This window comes from Prosopis cineraria, unplaced genomic scaffold, assembly GCF_029017545.1.
Source record: "Prosopis cineraria cultivar Desert tree isolate PC_DT_omini unplaced genomic scaffold, ASM2901754v1 PC8, whole genome shotgun sequence".
Classification (NCBI taxonomy): domain Eukaryota; kingdom Viridiplantae; phylum Streptophyta; class Magnoliopsida; order Fabales; family Fabaceae; genus Prosopis; species Prosopis cineraria.
This window is the reverse complement of record NW_026555339.1, coordinates 19,206,557-19,228,741: the sequence shown is the minus strand read 5'-3', so window position 1 is coordinate 19,228,741 and position 22,185 is coordinate 19,206,557. Positions and strand designations below refer to the sequence as shown.

The window sequence follows — 22,185 nt, the reverse complement described above, 5'->3', positions numbered from 1 at the left end:
CTTCAGGACCCCATCTTGTTTCAAGTTGCTTAGACAATGATTCAAGATGTATAATCTCAATCAAGCTAGTTCCCTGATAAAAAAATGATCATTAAGTAATTATGAATAAGCTTAATAATCAAAACATATTTTAAGAAGTTCTAATAATAATACAGTAACTAGAATTGAAGGAACTTGCCTTATTTTTGGTCAGTACAGTGAATAATATCCTCTATTGACCATAACCGACTACGTCTACTCATAGCATCACTTGGTGATTCCTCTGAAACATACTTTGCTTTCCCCATTTTTGTACCATATCATGCATACCCAAATACCATTTATTATGATAGTCTTGATATTCAATAATAAGCATTTCTCTCCACAAGTTTTCGTATTCCAATTATTGATGAAAACCACAAATGTCTAATACGTGTATCACTTTATCTTTTTGCATTCCTTTGAAAAAGCATGCAATATCTAAAAAATATCTTTTTTCTCCAAATGATCTAATGCATCATAACTTATTTGGAGTTTCTCTTCAAAATGTCATTTGGAGGAACTTCCTTTATTTTCTCCAAAGCATCTTTCCACTTAAGTATACTTTCTCCCATAAAGATAGCATCCCAATACTTCAAGAGTCAAAGGAAGGCCTGCAGCAAACTTAACCACACTTCCAGACAACTCTATATAGTCTTCTATTGGTTTTGTCCCTTTAAAAGCCTTCTGGCAAAACAATTGAAGAGATTCCTCATCATTCAATAATTTTGCCTCATACATGTCAAATTCTCCCATGTGTTTTCAATAGCTGCATATTCCTAGTTGTGACTATTACTCTACTTCCTGGACCCAACCAAGTTTGCTTTATGGCAAGGTATTCAAGTTGGCTCATGTCACTTACATCATCAAGTACTATCAAAACCTTTTGGTTGCATAAACACTTATCATTTTCTTCATTCCATCATTGCATCATTGAATTCTATGCCCTTCAGCTTCCTATTATGTGAAAGAAATTTTCTCTGCAAGGGAACTAGTCCTTCCTTTTCACAAACATCCTTAACATTAGCTAAAAAGTAACAAAGATCAACTGATTATAGTTTGTCTCATAGATAAATCTTGCAAGAGATGTTTTTCCTATACCGCCCATCCCCCAAATTCCTAATAGGCGAATATCATTAAGTCCTATCTTTAAAATTGAATCAACTTCTTTTATCTTTGGACTCCATTCCAACAATTTGTTGATTTTATGACATGACTGGCAGGATACGCTGTAGTTTTGTCCATACACCAGCAACAAGTTCTTTGATGAATTTTGTTTCAAGCCTACATGAAAGAGAAGGTAAAGAAAAAGAGGTTAATTAGTATTCTTAAATTTTGTAAAATAAAAAAAACTAAAAATAATAAACTAGACTACAGTGAAAAAGGGAAACAAAACATACAACAACAAAGTTATTGGTTAATTTCACTTAATGATTATTACTTATAAAGCATTTTATCTTTTAACGTGTAATTAAATTAAATTGGTATGTATGTTTCAAAAATCTTTGACAGAGTTTATCTTTTTCTGCTGGTAAAATTATTCTCGACATGCAATATTTTTTGAAATATAACTTTTATGGCATTAAAAAATAGAAAAATAAAATCATAAACTCATTTAATATTTTTACTGTCATACTAAAATTATTAGAAATATCAAAATAGTAGTATATAAAAAAATAAAAATGTAGTACAAATCTGCCCTCAATAAACGTTAGTACAAATCTGCCCTTAATGTTTCCTGCTAAATGCATCCCATATCTTAAAGTATTTTTGGGATCAATTCCATCCCAACATTTTTCAAAATGGTACAATGTCACCCTGCCATTAAGTTTGATCCGATGGATTGTTAGTTTGACCATTAATCCTAATTTTGGCAAGCGCATGGCATATTTTTAAAAATAAAAATAAAAAATAAAAAAAGACCCCAACCCAGATGAAAATCATCAATGATTATGATTATTCTAAGTTTATCATCTTTGAACGGGATGTTAACCTTTAAAAATCTAGGCTCCACCTTCTAAAACAGATGCTATGCTAGCTCATACTGGGAGCAACATGAGGACAAGGAGTAAGAAGAAGAGGAGGAGGAGGTGAGGATTTGTAAATAAGATTAGAGTTTTGGATCATGAACAAGATCTAGGTTTGGAAGGGGGAAGTGGAAGGGTAGAGGGAGATGTGTAATTACATGTGGAGGGCTGGAGCCTAATGTGGCAAGCCATCTAGATAGTTCATGGTCAAAATTCTTGACTTAATGATCAACATGGTCAAACCCTAACGATAGGGCAAAGTTGTACCAATTTGAAAAATGTTTAGGGAGACATTGCACCAAGAAAATCTTGGGGATATCAGGCGCGCCTATGTAAAAACTTTGAGGGTAGTTTGGCACTTTAATCTTAAATATTTTTATATATATATATATATATAATATATCAAATGTAGGCAGATCAGATCGATCATGTTTTTAAAAACAAGAAGAGTGTATGAATTCAGCAAATAAATTTGAAGGTTGCCTAACCAATATTTTTGAGAGATCTAAAAATCTAAATCTAAAAATCCCCTAAATTGATGACATATGGAAAACTTATTGATCGTTAGAGTGATAGCCAATAAATTTGCAACATCTTTCAAGGTATTTCTCGCCATCTTTGTACCTTCCCTTCTTCACGAAATCTCTCATTGTGCTTTTGAAAAGCATATGCAAATGCTCCCCTTTGATGTCGAACAAGATGGGTCTTACATTATAGAACACAGGAAAAACTTCCCTACCCAGTGATTCCCTAGATTCAAGAACCTTTTGGAGTTCATCCAAACACCAACTTGAAGAAGCATAATTCTGAGAAAGAATAACAATGGAGATGAGAGAATCCTCGATTGCTTGAAGGAGTTGAAAGGAAATAACATCTCCTCTTCGAAGCTCATTATCTATGAAGGTTATGATACTCTTGTGTTGAAGAGCAGCATATAAATGAGCTGTGAAGCCTTTTCGGGTGTCTTCCCCTCTGAAACTCAAGAAACATGATACTTCCATGGTGGGATTCTCGAGCTCATGGAAGACGAGCAATAGGCAGCTTCAACATTAGCATCCATTGAAAAAAGGCTTGTGGGTTGTGTCAGAAAAAGAAAGGAATGAAGGCTTGAACGATGAAGAAAAGAGGTAGATCTTCAGCCAATTAAGCTTGCATGTAGATCTAAGTTGGTTGGGTCAGTCAACGATGAAAGAGGCTATACAAGGTCAGGAAAGTTGGTAGAAACGTTTTAAGAAAGTAATAGGTTTTGCTGGATTAAGAAAGTATTAGGTTGCCTATTCTTTTCCTTTTGCTTTTGTTAGAGGAGAAACTGAATCACCATAACAGACAAAACGAAGCAGGGTGAAAAAATATTGAGCTCAAGTGGAAGTAATAGTAATGATGATGATGGTGTCCATGAATATGGCGGAGCCATGGGTTTGTTCTTAAAGTTATTTGTATATTTTTCTTACATTTGTTTTTAAAATTTGAAAGACGTAGGATGTAAGGCAAAAATAATTTATTAACAACGAATTTTTTTAAAAAAATTTTTATGCCATTGAATTTTTTAAGAAAGTAATGAATAGTAATAGAAATAAAATAATATGGACGGTCCAATATCTGGAAGTTCTTGGATAATATAGTGTAAATCGAAGATGTCTTGGGAGACTTGGGTTTCATGAACATATCGTCATATGACATCATCTTGTTCATCTCTTGGAAACCCATAATCTCCAAGATCGCTTGACATTTATTTAAAAATATAAAATATTCAGAGGTTGTTCACAAAATATTTCCCAATTCTATTTATATATCACTTTTAATTATCTCATCAAAACCAATTAGGGGTAGGTAATTCATTGATCCTGTTTAAAAAGCAAATAAATTTCTTAATTTATACTTATTAAATGTATATCTTTTTTTTTTAAAAAAATTCTCCCTCTTGTAATTTTTTACTCTCTATTCATTTAAAATTATGAAAGGGTTGAATTAGAAGAAAATAATTAAAAATCAACTTTTTCATACCCCATAACTAGTAAAATGACTCTGAATTTTTTTAAAATAGTGATTTATAAATACGCCATGAATTATAAACAAAAACGTTGTCAATATTGTCAAACCAACTCCTCTATATAAATAGATCTGATATATATATCTATATATATATATTTATCCGGAGATGATATACATGTTATCCTGTGAATCGCAAAATAAGTCGTTCTCGGAGAGGAATTGCTAAGAACACAAATGTAAATACAATCTTTTTCCTTTGTTTTATTGGACCGCATAAACGTCTCCAGACTCAAGAGGGAAGTCCAAATTAATTAGCAAGTGTGAACTTTAGCAACAAGAAAAAACAACTGTCAACAAGGAAGCGTATTTTTTGAGAGGGTCTAAGGAGAAAAAAACTCGGTTCTTGATTAATATGCAAAGGACTGAATAAAAAAAATGTCAGAAGAAGCGTGTGGACAATGTCAGATTACTTACTGACTCGGCTTTGCTCCTCAGATGCCCCCCTCCTCGAAGTTCCGCCGTCCAAATTTAATATTTTATTATTTTATTTTTATTAAAATATAAAATTATAAAAATTATAAAAATTAATAAATCTGGTTATCAATTTGGACAGTATAAATTTAATATTTAATTTTTTTATAATTTTATAAATTAATTATTCAGATGTACAATTTAGAAGTAAAATATTTAACTTGTAATTTTTTAAAATAATTTTTAAAAATTTTTGTTAGTAACTATCTTCATTATCTAGAATATATCTAGATAGTCAATTTAAAAAAATTTAATATTAAATTTGGACCATTCATATAAATTTGTACTGTTCAAAGTATATCTCTTTAGATAGTTAATGTATAAAAAAATTTAAATATTAAATTTAAACTATTCAGATTGGTGATCATATTTATTAAAATTTTTTACAAGTTTTTATTATAATAAAAATGAAAAATGAAAAATTAAATTTGAACCGTTCAAATTTGACTGTAGGTGCAGCAAAGCCGATTTCATGAGATTAAACCGCTTCTTTGTAAGAAATTTCCTAATAGTCATATTTGGGAAAAATATCATCTAAGGCCTCCTATAATATTTTAATATTAACGAAGGACCATAAAAATCTGAAATATCACGCGCAGTTAGACCACATATATGAAAATATAAGATTAGGGGGAACTAAATTACCCAATAGCATTTTACATTTTACAAGTCTTACTTCGATATAAACAAAGCATTTGACTATTAACAAGTTACCATACATAACTAACAAACAGACATTCATTTATGAACAAGTTACAAAAACTTAAAGGCCTAGTTTATTATTTAGAGTCAAATGGTAACTTGTCAATGGTCAAATGCTTTATTGTTTATATGAGAGTAAGATGTGTAAAATTAGACTAGGCCTATTAGTTCTTGTAACTTATTCATGAATGAATGTCTACTTGTTAATTATGAATGATAATATAATGATCCTAAATTTTAAATTAAATAAAATTTATATATAAATATATAATTTTATATAAATTATAGCTTAATATTTGGTTAATTAAGCTTATGAAATGCGAGTTTATCTCATATTTTATGCTAGTCATACCGTTGGTACCAGGGGGTGACAATTCACACCACGGTTTTTGGAGATCATTTCAATAATAATAATAATAATAATAATAATATGAGAGAATGTGATACGCCATTGGGTTTTGTTATTAATTAACACGCACAGGACAGGCAAAAATGTCAAAGGAAGTGTCTTTATTAAAAAAAAAAAAAACTAGATTCTGTATCCCTGTAATGCACGGGAGTACTAATTAAGTCACAAGTAATGATGATACTGATATCTAGTAAATTAAAAAATGTTAGCACCCATATACTATTATGACACGAGTAAAAACGTTTCATACTATTCATGCTTAAGTAATTTGTCATACTATTAGAACATTATTCTTATTAGATTAATTTCTGCCACAACATAAGTGTCTACCTCAGTAAATTTATATAATCCAAACTCATACTTGAATGCTTAATGATGTTGTTGCAATATAATCATAGTAACCATACTTGATCATGAATCAACTAAATTATGGCTAAATGAGCATTAAATAACCATGGTGTTTAATCACAAACAGAAAAAGTATAACCCAGACAGAATGCTCGCATATAAAATATAGCCATTATAGCTAGCATGCACGTAAAGAAGAAAAAGAAAGCTCACTATAGTAAGTCAGAGCAATCATTCAGAGCAACCTGGCCATGAACCATCCCCTTGACAAGATTAGGGATATTGTCATGAGAGATTAAGAACATGGATAGAGAAACTAATAAATGTGTGGATTGGTTTGCCTGACAATCTTCTGATGATAATTTTAATACTACAACTTTTGATGAACCACCATCTGAGTGCAAAATTATACTACAACTTTTAATTACAACTTCTTGTAGTTGAAAAAAAGGAAAAAAAAAAAAAGCTCACTAAAAAAAAAAAAACTAGATTCTACATCCCGCAATGCACGGGAGTACTAATTAAGACACAAGTAACGATAATGTCCCATTCCACACGCAACCAGGTGGCAACAGAGATCCTCACTGATCTGTCATTTTGCAGAAGAGCAATGAAGAGGGTGCCGTATAATTGTTACCTAAAATAAAAACAAAAAATGATTCCAAAATTACAAGATTCTAGTTCTAGACCAAAAATAAACATCCAGTTACAGCAGTGTGAGTAAAATACTAGTGATAAAGCTTTTTGTCTGACTATAGGATCCCAAATGGGATTTGCATCAGATAAGTGGTTTAAGTTCACTTATTACTTTATGTGGCACGATAACAATAGTTTGATTTAATTGAACAACAGTCAAATATTTTATCATATAATACTCATAAAGTATCAAATTTAAAATGTTTGGAGGAGACAAAATAAGTAAGAAGTGTTCTAATTGTGAAGATTGTTTTGAATTTTTGGAGAGAAATATATTTTGATAGTTTTCAAATATTGATGAAATCTAATGATTATAATTGAGACTATATCATTGATTGAGTGTAATTAGGTTGCTCACCCAATCCTAATACATTAGAAAGCTTAACATACTCTGCATTTTTTTCTGTACACTTCCGGTCCTTTTCCACTCCATAACTGCAATTTTTGTTGAAAATCTAGACAAAAAATGTACTAAAGAATTCTTTGATAAATCATTTTCTTCTTCAATTTCCAAGAAATAGATAAAAATTCTGTAAAAATAAGACAATTTATATACTTGCATTGCATGCGAGGGAAAATTCTCTGATATGATTGAAACCATAGTCTCCTCAACAGATTTGTCCGTAATCGCTTACTGACTGGTAATATTAAGTGTCAGGAAAATATATCCATAAAATCAAACCCACAAAAAATATAGGAATTTAAAAAGGGCACTTCGCGATATCAACCAAAGAATTGAATCTTTCAAATTGTACCAGGAAAAAACAAACACTATTATGGTCTCTAAAGTATTTTCATTGTCATGTTTGAGCATAGTTAAAAGCATCTTAATAATTAAAATTTAGTTTAAAACAAAAATGATTGAGGAATAAAATTAAAATGTTATTTATTTTGTGATAGTCCAACTATATATATATATATATATATATATGGGAGTAGAAATGAAAGGTAAATTTGCTAGAGTAAGTGTGGCGCTTGATCTCAACAACAAACTTCATTCCAGATTTATTATCAGAAAGCAAATCTTCAATCAGGAACATTCTTTATTAGATTTCGGTTTTCATTCAAGCATGTATAATTAATGGTCTGGTGATAAACTTTTAGATCACATTTGATTACTAAAAACGAATGAAATGTAATAGATTGAAAAAATTAACACAAAAATTTGAGTGACTAAATTTATAAGTACTGATTTGAATAACTAACTGGGGAAAATTTGAACGGTCGAAAACACATTCTTCAACATTAACATCCTGACAAATAAACTTGGGATGGTTGTTAAACTATAAGAAATATCAAGATATTTCTCAATCTATATATGTGTCTCATAACATCAAGTAACAATAGATATGAAGAGAATAAGAGCATTTTTTTTCTTAAAACAATTCTGCTGGGTAATTTTTCAGAACAAGTTTTGGAGAAAAAAAATGGAAAAAATATATTTGAATCATTATTTAAAAAAACATCTAAAATGGTGAAATAAAAGGTGAAAGAATTATTTTATTAATATAATTGTCATTAATTAAATAATCATGTTTTCGGCCTTTTTTCTTCTTTTGCAGAAAAAATAACAAAATATTCTAGTTTTTTAGTTCTTCAGAATAATTTTTACTTTTTTTATTTTTCAAAATAGATAGCAAAAAGCATATTTACAAACATGTTTTTTTTTCAAAACAAAATTATTCTAAAAACAAATAATCAAACAAGTCCTAAGTATTTTGAGAATTTTACTTACCAAAAATTTTGTGCAATCTAGGTTTGTTTGCACCATTCTAACACTTTAAAACGAGCATAGCTGAAATCCATGAATGGAAAACTCTGAAAGTCCACAATTGAGTGCGTTATAGTTTGAATATATTGCCATAAATATTAAAAAAAATCTTTGTAGAATTAAAAAAAAAAACAATACATTACCTTACTTGATAGGTCAAGGTCAAACAGAAAATTTACCCCTTGAGGATGTCCCACACCCTTGATAACTTCTTCATGTTTCAACTTTCGAAGTACAAATGGTATTTGACTGATGTGCCCCTGAATTGTTCGAATACTTAGTTTATAACTGATCGATGTGCGAAATTAATTAGGCAAAATAGGAGAATTATATTTTTATTTCAAACCGTCCTCATGTTCATTTTAGTGTTCAACTTCGAAAGCCATATCTTAAAAAAATTTAAAAAATAAACTTAGTTGGGTTTGCCACCAATTAAGCTGCAGTAAAATTATTTAAAAAATAATAATAAACACTTGACTATCTCTTCTTCAATTTCCTTTTTATGCCTTTTATTTGTTATCCTGCAAAATCCAAAAGGTTGGCTCCTTCATACAAACTAATGTGGGATCTGACTTGCAAATTTGCGCACTTCAATTTGCTCAATACTTCTGCGTTCTAAACCTTTTATTAATTTTTAACTATTTCACTCTTGATATTTCCATTCAGTACTTTGAGTTTTTGGGGATTAAAATTATTAACCTTGAGAAAGTTGTTACAATAATATTTAGGGGATTTAAATTAAGTTTGTAGTAGGTTTATACCTCTGCTTAGGAAAATGGGACTTTTCAAGTATTTTATGCTCATGAATAGAATTTTATTGCATTTTTTAAATTGAATCTCACCAAGAACTCTCTAAGTACTTACAATTAAAAATCCTATATTCTATGATAATAAAATCTTAAAATTTTTTCCAATTTGAATTACATTTGGTGCAAAATACTTCTCATAGTTTTGTTATCATTAAAAAAAAGACAATTTTGAGCTCCATTATATATTATAAATATGTATTTTATATTTGTCAATAATTTCATCCCTATTGCTTTAAAATAATTTTCCTAAAAAAACAAGTTAAATAATTTTCAAGAAAATTCACCATTAGTCTCTAATGGAGATAGATTTCAATCCATCCATAATGAACATATGTTTTAATGCATCTTTTTTTTTTTTTGTAAAATTTAACAATGCTAGTAACAAAAAATTGAAAATATTCACAATAGTGAATAAAAATGTTCAAAACATTTTTTTGGCCAAAAAAAAGAATAAAATTGTTCAAAATAAAAATACTATGAAATTGAAAATATAAAATTATTGGTTTTTCACTCCTTTTGGTTTGTGTTATAATTTAATACAAAATAAAACACATTCAAACAGTTAAAATCATTATTCTAGTTACAATAAAGTATGAATATAGCAAGTTAACTGAAGAAAATAACAATCTATTCTTATTTATGACAAATTTGTTTTCAGTAAGAAGTTATGTGGTAAAACACAATAGTGTCATACAATCCATGTAACTAACCTCATTTAGGGGATAAGTTTGCTTCTTCTTCTTATTGTTGTTGTAAGAAGTGATGTAAAACACTTTTCGTTACATTAAAACACATAATTTTTTGTCATTACACTAAAACATTTTTCGTTATAACAAACATAAATAATAATAAATAAAAGAAACTTAAACAAATTAACTTAATGTTATAATGATAAATTAATTTAATGGATTTAGAATTATTTAAATGATTTTAAGCAAATATTCAATTTTTATTTCAAAAATGTGGGAAATTGATAGTGCTGGATTTATAAACAATTATAAGCTATATCAAGATTATTAGAAGGCACAAAACATCCATATTTTACTTAAGTAATAATTTTCTATGTCTTCAAGGCACAATAATGGAGTCCTTATAAGAGCATAAAAAACCTTCAAACTTCACTTATTAGAAATACCTTCTTCGTTATTATTAATTTGGCAATTTCAAAAGTCAAAATGTTGGGCTAACTTTAATTTAAAAATTCATAACAAATTCTAAAAAGACACACATGAGAGTGATTCAAGTATCTAATTAGAGCCCTTCATTAAGGGACCCAATGCCTCATCTGATCTATTTATTCCATCAACGTTGAGTCTAATTTTTGGTTCTTCACAAGCGCAATCTGCCCACAGATCATAAATCGTTAGCCAAAAAAGAAAAAAGAAAAACTTAAATCATAGGCAATAGAAGGTTATTTGAAAAAAAAATTTCAGAAAAACTTCTTTCTTATTGGATAAATTAGTACCGACTTTTTATTGCAAAATGAAACACTTTACCAAAGAAAAAGGAACATTTATATACTATCTTTTCTATATCATACTATATTAAATTAAAAAAGTTCAAACTTATAAAAGGAAATCAATTTATGTAAATTATTTGTGTTGGCTCTTGTTAAAAAATAAAATAGCAATTGATTTAAAGGCCTGATGGAAATCAGAGATGTATATAGGCATCTAGAAGATCAAATATTGCCTCTTGAAAAAGTTAGGTTTTTAATGTGGAAGTTCTCTGCTGGTGGTGGTGGTGGTGGTGGTGTTGTTGTTATTGTGAGGAATTGGAATTTTGAAAAATACAATTTCATCACAATGATTAGTCTCAAATAAACCTAAAATATGTTATTGCATTTACTTACTGTCCTAAAGGAAAGCTCATTAGTTTAACTTTGCATCCTTCATATTGGCATTGTCCAACTTTGCACCCTAAAATACATTACAAAAGTCCAGTTATTAAAAAAACAGCAAAACAAAAACTAAATACAATAAAATTTTTGACAATGCATATTAGTTCCCAAAGTTTCACCCAAGCATGAGAAAGAGAATAATGAAGAATTTCTCTGTAGCCTCTTCTGGGTGTGCTTATAGGAAAACCCTAAGGCTAGGATGAGCTTTTGTGAGATTTTTAGGTTTGCTGAAAACCTAATGCATTGGTGGCAAGCTTGGAAAAAGTCTATTGAGTAAACTCTGTTATTGTTATATTTTATTTATTGGGAAAAATCTATTGAGTAAATTTTGAGGCCGGGGAACAACTAAACCAAATAGATCCCTCTTATGAGTTGTGGCTCTTCTACTCTTATCTCTCATTGCTGTTCTTTGATTGCCAAAAAAATCTGTCATCGCTGTTTTGTAGGTTAAGTTCATTGCAATGTACCAAAACATTGGTGATTCTCTCTTGAACAAGAAAAAGTCTCAAAATCTATTAAAAAAGGAAAGGAAAGGAAAATTCTCATAAATTTTCTCATAGGAGATGTACTAGATAGAAAATACTTTATTGGGAAAACATTTTCTCATTTTTTTTGTGATTTTACTTCATGAAAAACATTCTCATATAAATAATTTTATGGACCTTTTTTAATGAAATAATGTCAAATTATCTCACGGAACGGTAAGCCGTGACAAAATTCTGCGACTATATATTATCCATTTGAGTTCCGTGGCAAGTATTTTTCAATTTATGTGAGAAAATTCATGTTTTTGTTGGTCTCAGTTGGCTTTCAATTAATGAATGAATAATTAAATTATACATCTTTTTAGTATAAAAGGATTAATTTACATTAAAAAGTGATAAAAAAATTATAGTTTAAAAGTTCCCAGAAATAAACCAGGAGGATGAAAACAATGAAAACGAAAAGTGACTGCAACAGTGATAGAGATATTAGAAAAGAAAGTCAAAAAATTGAGTGCACTCTGCTTCAATGTTCCTCCATTCAATTTCCATATGCTATCTACACACTCTCTAGGTAATGCCTCACTATTGTAAATGTGCACATTGAGATCCAGAATATCCATACCTCTAAATTAGCTCCTCGTGGGTCAGCTTCCTCTAGATTGGCATTTGTAAGATCTGCATTCTGAGATGAAGATACTAATTAATAAACGGATAATGCAATCCTCATGTGTTTCAAGAGAGAGATGATTTTTTGTTACAACTAATAAGCATATAAAAAGATAACGAATGGTGAAATCCACCAGGAATTAAACAATATAATACACAGGGATCCATCAATAATATTTACACAATAAAGTTTTCAGAAGAATGACATTACTCATAACTCATGCCATGTTTAACCTGTAAAAGTGCAAAACTTAGGTCGGCTCCGATCAAAGTACAATCTTTCAAACAAGCATCTGTAAAAAATTTAAGTTTTAACATTAATACTTAGATTTTGCCACTAGCCTTTTTTTAATCAATAAAAACAATACAAGGTATATACTATATTGTTATTGTTAGGATGTCGAAGTTGAATAGACTTAAGTTGACGATGTGGTAAATTTTACATTGGATAAAATTGAGTTTAATAAGTAGTGTATAATAAAGTGAAAGGATATATAAACTCAAGCAAGTTTTGAATTGAGATGCAGTTTCAATTCCACTACTCACAGCCTATTTGTTTTCTTCTCCTGGCTCCCACTTGTTAGAAAAATGATATCAAAGCCTAATTTCATTCAGAACTCATGTAGAGGCAATGTTATTTGGAAGTCTCACATTATAGCTAAACTTGAGCTTCGTAATTAGTAGTATATGATAAAGTGGAAAAACCTATATACTTGAGCTTTTAACAATTTGAATTAACATGCAATGTTAAATATTCCACTACTCATTGCCCTTGTCCTTGTCTTCTTTTATTTTTGAATGGTCACTCCATGTTCTTTACAGTTATATATGATATATCATTGTTCTAGTAAATTCGGCATTTCAAATGACTTTTATGCACTATGACGCAGAGCTTTGATCAGTTTAATTATTTAGTCTCAAAGTGCAAGAGTACATTCTTTGTCACTCCTTTTTGTTGGAAGCGAAGAGACATATTTTGTTCAGCTAATGATCAAGCATTACCCTCTTATTTAGAATGGGAAAAAATAAGGAAAGAAAATCAGGAAAAAAAAGTGGAAGAAAAATATATTTTTCTTTACTAGCATGAAGTTTTAGTTTTCCCTCTAGGGAAAAATTAGGGGAAAATATTATTTTCTCTAGTTTTCTCTTCTAATTTTCCATCCTCCCTGTTTTCTTTCCATTCCAAACAAAGCCTAAAAGAAGTTTATATGATCATGAGTTAAGCCTATGAAATCCAAGCTAAGTCCACCATATATATTTGTCACTTATATTTGATAGACAAAATCATTGAAAACATACATCAACATACCATTTAGATTTGCATGCTCAAGGATGGCAAATTTTAATGAAGCTCCATGTAGATTTGCCTTGTTAAATTCACATCTTTCCATGGTCAAATAAAGCAAGTTAATTATTATATCCGAGGCCTGAGACACTAGTGCAATTATAAAACAAGTGTCTGCAAGCAACTTACCGACGCAAATTTGCAAAGTCAAAGATGGAGCCCTTGGCATTAACATGCTATCAAACACGATAGGTTTTAGGTTAAATAACATGAGAATAAAGGAAACTTGTATGTAATGTCGCATTGAACTAAAAGTATCGATATGTAGACACACACATATTTCACAAGTAGAATATTAAATGGTCATATGTAGCAACTACCATTCAAGAATAATTACCCGGAACTTTCCACATAAAAGGTTTGCACGTAAAAATGAGACATGTTCAAGACATGCAAAGTTGAAATTCACATCACGTAAATCCTGAAATTCCACACAATCAATGTCATCACAAGGAATGTATAAGCAAGTATCTAATATTCTTCTTCTTTCATTAATTATTAGCTAATCAACTTACCATATCTGAAAGGTTAACATATGGAAGATTGGCTCCTTCAAGATTTGCAGCCTTCAAGTTAGGATTGTACAACTTTGCACCCTGGCACTCCATCAAACTAAGTCTATAGGATACCCAAGAAATTTTTCATCATTCAAATATTTTAAAACAATAATACTTTACCTCTAAATTAGCTCCTTTGAGGATGGCTCCTTCTAAATTGACATCACAAAGAACTGCATTCTGAGCAGATGAAAGTATAATAATAACATATTAGTAAACACTTATACCTTTCACGGATGAAATCATTCTAAGTTTTATTTTAAGTATTTAGTTGACATTAATCCATTCAAACCCAGTACATCATGTTTAAGCGATTATAGCCCTTTTTGATCAGGGACAACGCTTGTCGATTGCCCCATAATGGGTTCAAACAAAAATACCCAGTGGATGGGTATTCATAAGGCTCATTTGTTTAAGGTAGATTCTGCGGGTGACTGGTTCGCATGCGAAAAAATTGTGTTAAGGACAAGATTGATTGGGCTTTTTCTAATAGCAGTTGGCCTTCCTAAACTTTAAAGTTTTCCATTTAATTTGGCGTTGCTCTGTTCATTGGTCGCTTTTTCTTAGAGATTTTTCAAGTACTGCCCCCACCCTAAAATAAGAATGTTCAAATGTTAAGCTCCTTGGCCCCTTGAATATGATTTTCTAAGAGATTCTATAACTGGAATGACAATGTCAATAACTTTGCGAATCAAGCTCTGGTTTGGGGCATAAATAGGGTTCAGAATGTTCACTACGACATTTTTTTTTCTTTAGGCAACAGTTTTCTTTACAACAATTTTAAAAGTGTTTTCCTAATGGGGGCATAAGCAACGGTTTTCATATCTTTCTATTGATTACTACTTTAAGCAACAAATATTTGGCTACATTTGAAAATTGTTTCTTAAAGTAGAATAAACAACAATTTTCAAGTTGGAAGAGTGATTAAAATCACCCCTTCCTTTCAATAGGTTCAAGGGTCAAATCTTAGATGGAAAAGAAATATTAAATTTTGGGTATATAACAATTTTGAAATAATTCTTAAATCTTGCCTATTGATAAAAACATTTCGAAACTATTGTTTATAGTTAGATAGTAAGTATAGCATATTCTCATAGTTTAGGCAACAGTTTTAATGAAATGCCACCATAGAGTGAGAAACTATTGCCACAGACTTTTTTAGTTATGCTACGTTCGGCAACAATTAAGAGTAACAATTTTCATAGTTTTTACTACATTTTTTAAATATCCTAAAGGGAAAAAATGTTGTAGTGATATTCCATACAAGAAATGGAGTCTACTCAAGATGCTAGCTGCATGTATTGATAATTCTAGAAAACAGAGAGACAACCAGTATTTGCAACAACTTGAGAGGGCGCTCTGGAAAGAATACAACAAATAATAACTTTCCATACAAATGTCAAGATGAGGATGAGAAGAAATAGAATTGAGGCCCTAAAAAATGATCCTGATGAGTGGGTGGACAACCAACATGAATTGCAATGCATGCTTGGCAACTACTTTTAAAATAAATTGTCCCAATATCCGCCTGCTATATTTGAAATACTTGGCATTGCTAGAGGATTAAAGATTTGTTGGGAAAGAGGGTTTCAAAAGGTTGAAGTTTTCTCTGATTGTGCTGAAGCGATCAACATTCTCAAAAGGAAATCTCGACTCCATGTCATCCTTATATCCACATTGTCTTGTATATATTCTACTAATCTCCTTTATCTAGAGAATTAAACAATCTTTGATCAATCTCCACCTTTTCTCCAAGAGGTGGCGAATGATGAAAGATTAACCCTCTCTTGTTTTTCTATTTCGTGATGGTTGTACTTTAGATTATGTGATTATTAGATTATAGTTTTCACTCAAAAAAATTAATCAAGTATATACAATTAATGATCTGGTGGTGAACCTTAAGAATTGCAGAAGTCAGGACTGCTCCAACTAAGGAACATTTTATCAAGCAAGCATCTGCATTAATGCAAAGGAATAGTTCTTAGCATCAGTAGTATAGTTCTCACTGTCACATATGTATTTAGGAAGATGTAAAAACTATAATGTAGAGTTTAACGTGCCTTCTAGTTTTGAGTTCTGAAGAGCAGCATTATTCAGTGAAACTCTACGAAAAGTGGCTCGATTAAATTGACATCTTTACAGAGGCAAGGGCAAGATGGATAAGGTAAGAGACTAGTAAAATCGATCATGATGAAAATTTTGGAAGTATTGATCTGAGTCCCTTACCGAGGGAAATTTGAACAGTCGAAAATGCATTCTTCAACATTAACATCCTGACAAATAAACTTGGGATGGTAGTTAATTCTTAAACTATAAGAAAGATATTTCTTAATATATATCTGTGTGTGTATCTCATAACATCAAGTAACAATAGATATGGAGAGAATAAGAGCTTGTTTGATCTATTTTCTGTTTTTATGTTCTTAAAACAATTATGTAGAGTAATTTTTTTGAACAAGTTTTGGAAACAAAAAAAATGAAAAAAATATGTTTGAATCATTATTTTAAAAAAATATAAAGTGGTGAAAGAATTTAAAATAATAATAATTATTATTTTATTGAGATAATTGTCATTAATGAAATCATTATGTTTCTTGCCTTTTCTCTTATTCTGCAGAGCAAAAAATAACAAAATATCAACAAAATATTCTATTTTTTTTAATTTTTCAGAATAATTTTTAAATTTTTATTTTTCAAAATAGATATAGCAGAAAACATATTTACAAACATGCTTTTTTTTATGTTTTTTTTTCAAAAGAAAACTCTTCTAAAAAAATAATAATCAAACAGGTTCTAAGTATTTTGAGAATTTTACTTACCAAAAATTTTGTGCAATCTAGGTTTGTTTGCACCATTCTAACATCTTTAAAACCAGCATAGCTGAAATCCATGAATGGCAAACTCTGAAACTCCATAATTGAGTGGGTTATAGCTTGAGTATATTGCAATAGAAAGGGAAGATATATTAATTGTGTGTTTTACCTATTATCACCATAATATTAATCGACACTATTAGGGACAAAAATATCCTGACACACCTATATATAAAGACCTAGAAGTGAGTATGTTGCAAGTACAAAAATTCTTTGTCAAATTAGAAATAAAAAATAAGATATTACCTTACCAGAGAGGTCAAGGTCAAACAGAAAATTTATCGCTTGAGGATGTCCCACCCCCTTGATAACTTCTTCATGTTTCAACTTTCGAAGTACAAATGGTATTTGACTGATCTGCCCCTGAATTTTTCGAATACGTAGTTTATAACTGATCAATATGCGAAATTAATTAGGCAAAATAGGAGAATTGTTTTATTTTTAACTGTCCACTCATGTTCATTTCAGTGTTGAACTTCGAAAGCCATATCTTAATTTTTTTAAAAAAAACTTAGTTGGGTCTGCCACCAATTAAGCTGCAGTAAAACTATTTAAAAAATAATAATAATAAACACTTGACTATCTCTTTGAAGTTGGGGTATATCATTTGATTGGATTAGTCTCCAAAATTAGACAAGTAAAAGGGGGCAAAATAAGAATCTAAGGCAAGGAATCAAGTATTCAAGTCTTGCTTGAAAGATTTGATCAAAACTAAATCTTGAGATGGGAAGTGAATGTGATAGTTCAAAATTGATATATAAAAATTAAGATAAATAATGAACAAAGTACATGCACGCGAACTAAGTTTGTCCCACTTGCTTTGGCCCTTTTTGGGTTACTATTATTGAATGAGAGGTCAAGGCGTTGTTTTATTTTGTTCTATTTTTTATTTTTTAAAATCATTTTGTAAATCACTTTTTCAAAATTATTTTTTAAAACAAAACAAAAGAAAAACTGTTTTAAAATAAAAAAATCAATCAATAGTGGGGGTTGCTGGTGATTAATGGTATTGACCTATGATAATAGTTGATCATAGTTGACTATAGTTTTCCAAGGGTCAAATATAATGAGTTCCTTTCTTTTGGTCAACAAAACTGCACGTTAAAATAGATAATATAATACTACGAGCAATAATGCCGTATAATCTTACCCATACTCCTGTAACGATTTTTCTAATGTTGTTCTCTTTATTCCTACAAGGATGAAATTTAGGAATTATGTAATACTTGCATATATGAAATTCGGAGAAATATTATATATGTCCGAACAAAATTGAAGAAGAGGAAGGCATAAAAAAATACCCAACTTTTTTATTGAATTAATCAAAGGTTGTTACAATAAAAAAAATCCTACATATAGGGCTATTTATAGAATCCTAGTTGAATAAAAAAAATTCAAACGCTAATCCTAATCCTAAAATATAAACTGTATAATCTGGATAAGCAGAGATAATGAAGAGATAATCTAGATATACATAGATGTCCAATTTTTTTTTTTTGAAATAATGCAAAATATTAAAAGATAATATACAAAGCCAATAAATTAAATAAATCAAGGAGATATTATTATTAGATGACTAAAAAGAGGGAGATATTATGATTCCATTGAAAAATATTGTTTCCCAAGTCAATTGCTAAAATTCCCCCTTCCAATGAATGCATGAAACAGCACTTCAAATAATAAATATTAATTGGATTTTGAAACGGCAAAAACAAAAAAAAAAAAAACAAAAAACCCTTTACTATCAAAATTGAAAATATCATATATTTCCCAAAAAAATTCTAGAATTTTTTCTATTTTCTTAGGATGGCATTCATTTTTCAGTTCATTTTTTTTTAAAGAAAAACATCACTACAACATTGCTGAGGTAATTAATCAGAGAAGGCATATATAATCAAGCAAAGAAATTGAACTTACCCATCAATCCAATGATAGCCACTTATATTTGCCACTTCTTTCAAGTCATTTCTCCATTTTTGCACCTGTTCTTGAGTAAATATCTCACAATGTTGTTGAAACGCAGCAGCAAAAGTTCCTCTTTGATGTCGTACATCAGATGGATCTACGTTATAGAACACTGGGAAAACGAATCAGCTCCAAGCCTTTTTACAGTCAACAATCTTTGAGAGCTCATCCAAACACCAAGTTGAAGCAGCGTAATCCTTAGAGAATATGATAATGGCACAGAGAGACTCTTCAATTGCTTGAATCAGTTCTGGGCTGATATCTTTCCCTTTCCTTATATCATAATCTATGAAAGTTCTGATACACCTTTCTTTCAGAGCATTGTGTAACTCAGCTGTGAAGTCTCTGCGTGTGTCTTCTCCTCTGAAACTCAAGAAGACATGATACTTCCATGGTGGGATTGTTAAGTTCGTTGAAGTAGAGACACAGGCTAATTCATTGCTTGATGGACCCCATGGCACGGGTGACATAGCATTAATGGCAACGAAGCCTGAGGATGGTAATCATGAGCATGGTGACATAGAAGGAGCCCAATACTTCCAATCCAACGTACCTAAAGACCCATTGGAACATATTGGAGGTCCAATGACAAGAGCCCGAACCAAAGCCATGAAGCAAGCCTTGTTCAGTCTTGTGCAAGAAGTTCAAGAGCTTGGAGAGCATTGGGGCACTCCCCTCAAGTCCAAAGGAGAGCATCTATATGTGTATAATGTATTTAAGATCCAAACTCATGAAGAGTCAAGCCCAAGAGATGCAGACCTTAGCCCAATGCAAGGAAGACTACAAGTTGAGCCTCTTGCATGCAAGGAGGCATGAAACCCTAGTAAAGAAGTCAAGAGTGGCGTGATTTCAAATCCTTTATCATCCCTTGATTGTCTCCTAAATTATTTCCTATTTTAATGGTCCTTTGATTGATTTTCTATTTTGAGTCTAGTCAAAGGTTAGAATTAATTATAATATTAATTTCTAAATTTTGTAATCCCATAATTTTAGGATCACATCTCCTAAATTATGTGGCTGAATATTTTATCATTATTTCTCCTTTTAGTATTAGGAAATTAGGGTTTTAATTTTAGAAAATATTTTTCTATGAGCCTATATAAATTAGGCATGCTCCCTATTGTAAACGACACAGAAGTTGAATGAAATTATTCATTTTAGAGTTTATAACTCTTGTGAGCCTTAGTGCTTTGTGGTGGTATCCTGTGTGAGAAACCGACGTGATCAAGAGCGTGATCAACTCTTGTGGTGTCTTCGAAGGTTGAGGTTCCTAGAGGCAGGTGCTCTAGAGGATCTTCTCCTTGATCATTATCCTATTGTTTACTTCATACCTTTCTTTATTTCCGTCATAAATTTCGTCCCTTTCTTTTTGTTCTTGTGTTTTTGTTGTTTCAGGGTTCTGTCCCTAAACTAGCACGATTCTGCTTCCGCGTCCCTATCAGATTGGTATCAGAGCTTTGGTTGCTAGTTTTGGTTTAAATTCTTGTCCTTCCTTCTTCTTTTTCATCTTGAGTTATTTCTTTTTGTGATCATCTCTTATCTACCCCATCTACTTCTATCTTTTGGTTTTTCTCTTCTTCATCTTTGTGACTTTTATCTTATGTGAGTTTTCATTTTATTAGCCTTCTCAAAAAAAAAAGAAAAAAAATACCTAGAAATTCGTGCAAAAAAAAGGCAAAAAAAAAAGTGTTAGTGTGTTGAGAAAAAAAAAGAGAAAAAAAAATCCGAAAATTCAAAAAAAAAATTTACAAAAAAAAATATATTGCTGTGAGTTATGACTGTAGAAAAAGGCTATTCTTGAACTCCAAGTCACCAAGAGGTTGCTTAAAGAGAAAAGTCAACTTGGGTGATAAGAAAGTCTTTTACGTTGATCACTTTCTTATTTTTTATTTTTGGTAGCACTTTTCAAATTCTCTACTCTCTTATTTGCTATTTGTGCTACTCTCTTATTTTATTTAGTTTTTTTTATTTTTGTCTTTGAGTATTTGACTCTTTGACTTTTACTTCTTTTTTTCTTATTTTTTTGTTGTCACGTGTGGTTTTTCCTTTAATAAGCTTAATTTTATTTGAAAATTTTGCTTTCCTATTTGTTTCAAAATTGCAAAAAAAAAAAATCCTCTTTTCACCTTGTGCTTGTTTTCTAGTTTCCTTAATTTAGAAGATATTCACTTGATTGTTCCTTAGTTTCTTGATTTGTGGGTTTCACCATTGGATTCTATCCACAAGCTTAGTGAGTGGTAAAAGGCAAGTGTGTTTTTCATCATTAAAAAAAAAGCCATTACTTTTTTTTTGTGTGAAACACGAGTGACTTTATCTTGAGAGTAAACACGTGAGTTTGTGTGTGTGAGGACCTATTTTTATCTTATATGGTTTCTAGTGCTTCTGTGAACATGAGTAACAAGGATGAATCCCCTAGTATTGATATGAACTCTGTTTTAGAACTTATCAAAACACAGTTGCAGCAGTTTCGCTTGGAACTTGATCATAGGTTCCATAAAGAGGATAAAGATGAGCCGGAGACTTCCTCTTCTAAAGGAAAGAAGCATAAGATCCCCAGCGATGATGAGGAGTATGAAGAACCCCCTTCTCCTAAGGGAAAGAAATCCTTAAAGCGTGGTGTTGACTTACCGGACCAAAAAGTAAAGTATCCTTCATTCAAGGGAAGCAACAATCCAGAAAAATACCTTGATTGGGAAATGAAGATGGACCAAATCTTCATGACTCTTGATTTGTCTGAGTCAAGGAAGGTAAAAACTGCTTCTTTGAATTTCACTGACTATGCTGTTTATTGGTGGCAAGATTTACAGTACAAAAGAAGCCAACTTGGGAAAAAGCCCATTAAAACGTGGGAGAAGCTTAAAAGGTACTTGAGAAAGGCTTATGTCCCCAGCTACTACTATACAGAGCTGAATAGAAAATTGAGAATGTTTTCTCAAGGATCTATGACAGTGGAGGAGTATGTGCACGAGTTGAATATCTTGAAGTTTCGTGCAAACATTCAAGAAAATGAACGTGAAGCAATGTCAAGAATTATGGATGGCTTGAGGCCAGAGTTGAGAGATAAGCTTGACTTGTACACTTTTGTGGACAA

General features: G+C 30.7%; 1 protein-coding gene across 14 annotated transcripts; it reads right to left on the bottom strand.

Moving 5' to 3' along the window:
• Positions 1-10,420: 10,420 nt before the first annotated feature.
• Positions 10,421-19,528, bottom strand: LOC129318777 (FH protein interacting protein FIP2-like). 14 transcript variants are annotated; one of them, XR_008595305.1, is made up of 16 exons: positions 19,047-19,528; positions 18,280-18,322; positions 17,376-17,481; positions 17,076-17,159; positions 16,483-16,541; positions 16,317-16,390; positions 16,154-16,212; positions 14,377-14,436; positions 14,215-14,295; positions 14,037-14,120; positions 13,829-13,875; positions 13,664-13,737; positions 12,566-12,647; positions 12,311-12,370; positions 11,156-11,222; positions 10,421-10,645 (listed from the first exon to the last, which is right to left on the bottom strand). XR_008595305.1 is itself a non-coding variant. In XM_054963724.1 (16 exons), exons 4-15 carry the CDS (start codon positions 17,145-17,147, stop codon positions 11,175-11,177), a joined length of 777 nt encoding a protein of 258 aa, XP_054819699.1. In that variant the 5' UTR covers positions 17,148-17,159; positions 17,376-17,492; positions 18,280-18,322; positions 19,047-19,528; the 3' UTR covers positions 10,421-10,645; positions 11,156-11,174. The 14 variants fall into 14 exon arrangements, 13 of the variants coding, with proteins under 13 accessions (XP_054819699.1, XP_054819702.1, XP_054819698.1 ...); XM_054963724.1 differs by having other exon boundaries at positions 12,589-12,647; positions 17,376-17,492; XM_054963727.1 differs by having other exon boundaries at positions 12,589-12,647; positions 17,381-17,492.
• Between the last annotated feature and the right edge of the window lie 2,657 nt (positions 19,529-22,185).

Coding starts and splice junctions, on each gene's coding strand:
- LOC129318777 (XM_054963716.1), bottom strand. Junction 17,482..18,279: donor AAATCGTTACAGGAGTATGG/GTAAGATTATAC, acceptor GGGGCAGATCAG/TCAAATACCATTTGTACTTC. Junction 14,296..14,376: donor TCAAAGGAGCTAATTTAGAG/GTAAAGTATTAT, acceptor ATGGAGTGCCAG/GGTGCAAAGTTGTACAATCC.